Source organism: Octodon degus, unplaced genomic scaffold (genome assembly GCF_000260255.1).
Source record: "Octodon degus isolate 3935 unplaced genomic scaffold, OctDeg1.0 scaffold00046, whole genome shotgun sequence".
Taxonomy (NCBI): domain Eukaryota; kingdom Metazoa; phylum Chordata; class Mammalia; order Rodentia; family Octodontidae; genus Octodon; species Octodon degus.
This window is the reverse complement of record NW_004524622.1, coordinates 12,632,453-12,636,353: the sequence shown is the minus strand read 5'-3', so window position 1 is coordinate 12,636,353 and position 3,901 is coordinate 12,632,453. Positions and strand designations below refer to the sequence as shown.

The 3,901-nt window shown below is 41.5% G+C and overlaps 1 protein-coding gene across 1 annotated transcript; it reads right to left on the bottom strand.

The window, feature by feature from the left end:
- Positions 1–1,428: 1,428 nt before the first annotated feature.
- LOC101571342 (interferon-induced protein with tetratricopeptide repeats 1-like) lies at positions 1,429–3,549 on the bottom strand. The gene is made up of 2 exons (XM_004632107.1): positions 3,392–3,549; positions 1,429–2,812 (listed from the first exon to the last, which is right to left on the bottom strand). The coding sequence occupies exons 1-2, from the start codon at positions 3,547–3,549 to the stop codon at positions 1,429–1,431; spliced, it is 1,542 nt and encodes a 513-aa protein (XP_004632164.1).
- Between the last annotated feature and the right edge of the window lie 352 nt (positions 3,550–3,901).

Genomic DNA, 3,901 nt, shown 5'->3' with positions numbered 1-3,901 from the left:
CTGGGGCTCTGATGCAATCATGGGTGGAAGGGGTATAGTTGGCTTGACTTAGGGTCAGTCTAAAGAAAGATTCCACTTGGAATTCTGTCAGTCATTTACATGGAAATAACAAGGTTCTACAATTTAGCTGCTAATTTAAAGAAACTTCTTGGTAATGCTTGAAGATACTCTTGTATAAATTTGGCACTATTATTAAGATGAAAGAGCATCTATGGACTAAATTTTCCTACTAGTTGTTTTGCTTGAAAACACCCAGACTATACTACACTGCCATATTTCTTAGCCCTGAGAAGAGCACAGGTGTCTTCTTGAGTTGGAAAGGGTGTGAAAGAGGCATGCTGCTAACTAAATCGTGTTCCCTGGAGATGGTCAGGAATTCCTGTGACGGTTGTGTCGAGATGTCTCCCCAAAGCCTCATGCAGTCATGGGGTTGGGCTTTTCAGAGGTGGTGGAATATAGAGCTTGTGATTGATTCATGGTCCAATGCTGGGAATAGGGGCAAGTGCTATGCCTGCCCTGGGACAGGTAGCATGCAAACAACATAAGGGGCAGAAGCAGGCTTGTCCTTCTGCTTCTCTTGTGGCTTTTTCTGCATCTGTGAACTACTACTCTCTGCCATATGCTGTTCTGCCTTGAATGTAGCTGATTTTGGACTGAAACCTCCACAAACTGTAGGGTGAATGAACTTTTCCTTCTTTAATATGGCGGATTGGGTGTTTTGTCCCAGCAATGAGAAAAGAGTAACTAAGAAGATTCCTCACACAACACATAACATCATCCACAAGTTTATTTTGCATTAGTGAGGTCTGCTCTCAGATCATTTCACATGCTTTGCACATTTATGTTTTAATTGGATCAATATCAGCAAATGATTTAAATAGTGATTCAAATGAAATGGTGTAAGCTAAAGCAACTACAGTGGACTTGGAACAGTTTGACAATGAATTAAAGTTGAAACATCCTCATGGAGAAATCTGACTTCTCATTACTGCATGTTAAATCTCTCTCTCTCTCTCTCACTCACTAGATTATAAGATGCATGAAGTTTGAGTAACATGTTTCCCATTCATCTTATTTGGTATTTATTTATAAAGCCCTGAAATGCTTGATAAAATAGAGAATTTAACACCTTGCTGTATATAAATCTAGATTTATATTTGCTACAGATGTGCTCAGCAAGCCTTTTTCTCCTCTGTAGCAGTCACCTTAATGGTCAGTTCCCGCCCCTGAGGTGCACACACGCTTTTTTTCACTATTTTCTGAATACAGCTAATGATGCCTCACCAGGTCTGAGAAATGCACTGAACTACATAATGCATGCTTTTAAAATCATCAAACAGAATAAAAGTTCATGGAAAAGCAAATGAAAAGTGAAGGTGGTTGGCATCGCTTCCCGTGGCATTCTCGTCTGGGAGCGTGGAGCCAGGCTCAGGCCTGCTCGTGGTGTCCCCCAGCTGCCTGCGCTTCCCCTTCCAGTTTGTGGACATACTCTAGGAGGCTCAGGGCTTCCTTGTCAAATTCATTTCTCTGAAGTTTCCTTAAAGCCAATTTCTTCAAAGAATTAATACTTTGGTCTGTTATAAATGATGGCTCTCCTATTTGTGTTGCTTTTAAATAATGCTTAATGGCATCTGTGATTGAATTCTTTTGATATCCCTGAAATCTGCCATAGTAGAAATGTGCCTTTTGTAGCGTGCTTTCCTCAATTGGTGTCATGGAAAACAATTTCTTAAAATTGTCTTCAGCTTCGTCATACTTTCCTACTTCAATATAAACAAGCGCCAGGTGTAGAAGAACAATATCAAATGTGGGCTTTTGTTTTACAGCCAGTTTAAAATGCAATATGGCTAATTCTGCATATCTGTCAATCTCCTCTCTATCCCGGCCTACAGGCTGCATGTTAGTGGCTACCTTTATCTGGACTAGTTTGTCTCTGTAGCAAAGCCCTATCTGATGGTTCAGGACAGTGGAGTTGGGCATTGCCTGCAAGGCCTTTTGAAGGAGTTCAATGGCTTTATCCATGCAGCGTGCTTTTCGATAAAACATGGCTACATAGCGAAAAATGTACATCTGGGAGGATTTGAGGTTCAGAACTTCTTCAATGTATTTCTTCCCTTCCTTCTCCTGCCCTTCATCCTGAAGTCTCAGAGCAAGGAGGACCTTGATGTATGCATCTTCAGGATTCAGCCTCACAGCCTTTCGCAGGGAGTCCAGGGAGGACACTCTCTCATTCTTGTACCTGTTAGAGTTCTCCAGGCGATAGGCGGTGATGGCATACCCAGTGTTGAACTCAGGGTTTTCAGGCTCCATTTCCAAGGCACTTTGAAAGCATTTTAAAGCCCGCTCACAATGCTTTCCTCCACACTTCAGCAAGGCCCATCCTTCCTCACAGTCCACCTCAGGGCATGCCATCTGAAAGCGGAAGGGACTCAAAAGCTTCTTGCAAGTGTTTTCTACTTTGTCCAGGTACATCCTGGCATCTGCCAACCTTCCCAAGTGGTAACACACCCAGGCATAGTTGCCCCAGGTCACCAGGCTTTTCATGTCAGACTGGTCAGCATGTTCTTTTTGGATCAGCCTTTCAGCATCTTCCAGGCTCTTTAGAGCTTTGTCATTGTGGCCCTTGAGGTGTTCCACGTAGGCCTGTAGGTTGCGAATTCCCACATTGTACTTGGTGTCCAGGAATTCAATCTCTTCCAAAATTCTGCTTTCTAAATCTGATATTTCAGCCTTTCCAATTGCTAGCTCCCATGTAAAGTGGCATTTCAGCTGGTCCAGGCATTTCAGGACTTGGTTAGCATCATCATTCTTACTATAAAACAAAAATAAATCTTGTTAGGTGGGGCTGGGGAGATGGCTTAGTGGAATAAGCGCCTCCCTCACAAGCACAAAGACCTGAGTTCAATCCCCAGTTCTGCCCCCCCCCAAAAAAAATCTTGTTAGGTGACAAACACCCAAAGTAACATAAGCAAAGTAGAATAATTTACAATATTAGAAGTATTCAGAAAATCCCACATTTACTGCAATTTCCTTTAATTCCCTGCATTTGTAACAATCACATGGATAAAGGATGCAGTTTGCTTCTTTCTGTACCTTCATTCCAGCACTATTGTGTGCTCTGAGATCCATTTATGAAATAGCGATAATAACAGTGCTCATCAAAGTGGCCTTTGAGAGGATTAACAGGCCTGTACATTGAAAGCACTTATAGCTTACTGTATGCTGTGGAAGAGTTTTCTATTTTATTACAAAGGTCACCAAAAGGACAAATTTTAGCAGGTTTTTAAAAAAAATTTACTTGGAAATTCCTATAGATTCACAGAAAGTTGTAAAAATAGTTTATGGATCCAGTATATCCTTCACCCACTCTCTCCTAATGATTGAAACTTACACCACCACAGTATAGTGCCCATGCTGGGGACTTTGAATGGGTAGAAGACCATGTTGTATCGTTCTGTCATCTTTCTCTGATGAGTAAATCTCTATAAACTTCACCTGGATCAACAAACATAAGAACTCCTTCAGCACCACAACATCGCTTCCTGCCATCCGCTCGTAATCACACCTGCAACCTCTTCCTCAGCACCGCTAGAATCCAGACCACTGCTACCCACATCTTCATTTTTCATCTCTGTAATTTTGTCATTTCAAAAATGGTGTGCAAATGGAGAGTATCATACAAAGGGCAGCTCAACACCTAAAAGTCAATTAATGTTACATAACGTTTACAGAAAGAAGGAGAAAATTGTGCTTGCTGCAATTTATGCAGAAGAGTGGCTCACAAAATTTAACAGTTTCCTCGTTAAAAATACTCAAAGGATGATTAATAGAAAGTGATGTCCTCAAAGCAATAAAAACCACATGTGAGAAATCTACACCATGGTCATCCTCAGGAGTTGAA

Excerpts from the sequence above, each read along its gene's own strand:
- LOC101571342 (XM_004632107.1), bottom strand. The coding sequence starts at position 3,549 with ATGGCAGGAAGCGATGTTGTGGTGCTGAAGGAGTTCTTATGTTTGTTG. Across the intron at positions 2,813-3,391 it reads GGGCACTATACTGTGGTGGT|TAAGAATGATGATGCTAACC; the intron begins GTAAGTTTCAAT and ends TTTGTTTTATAG.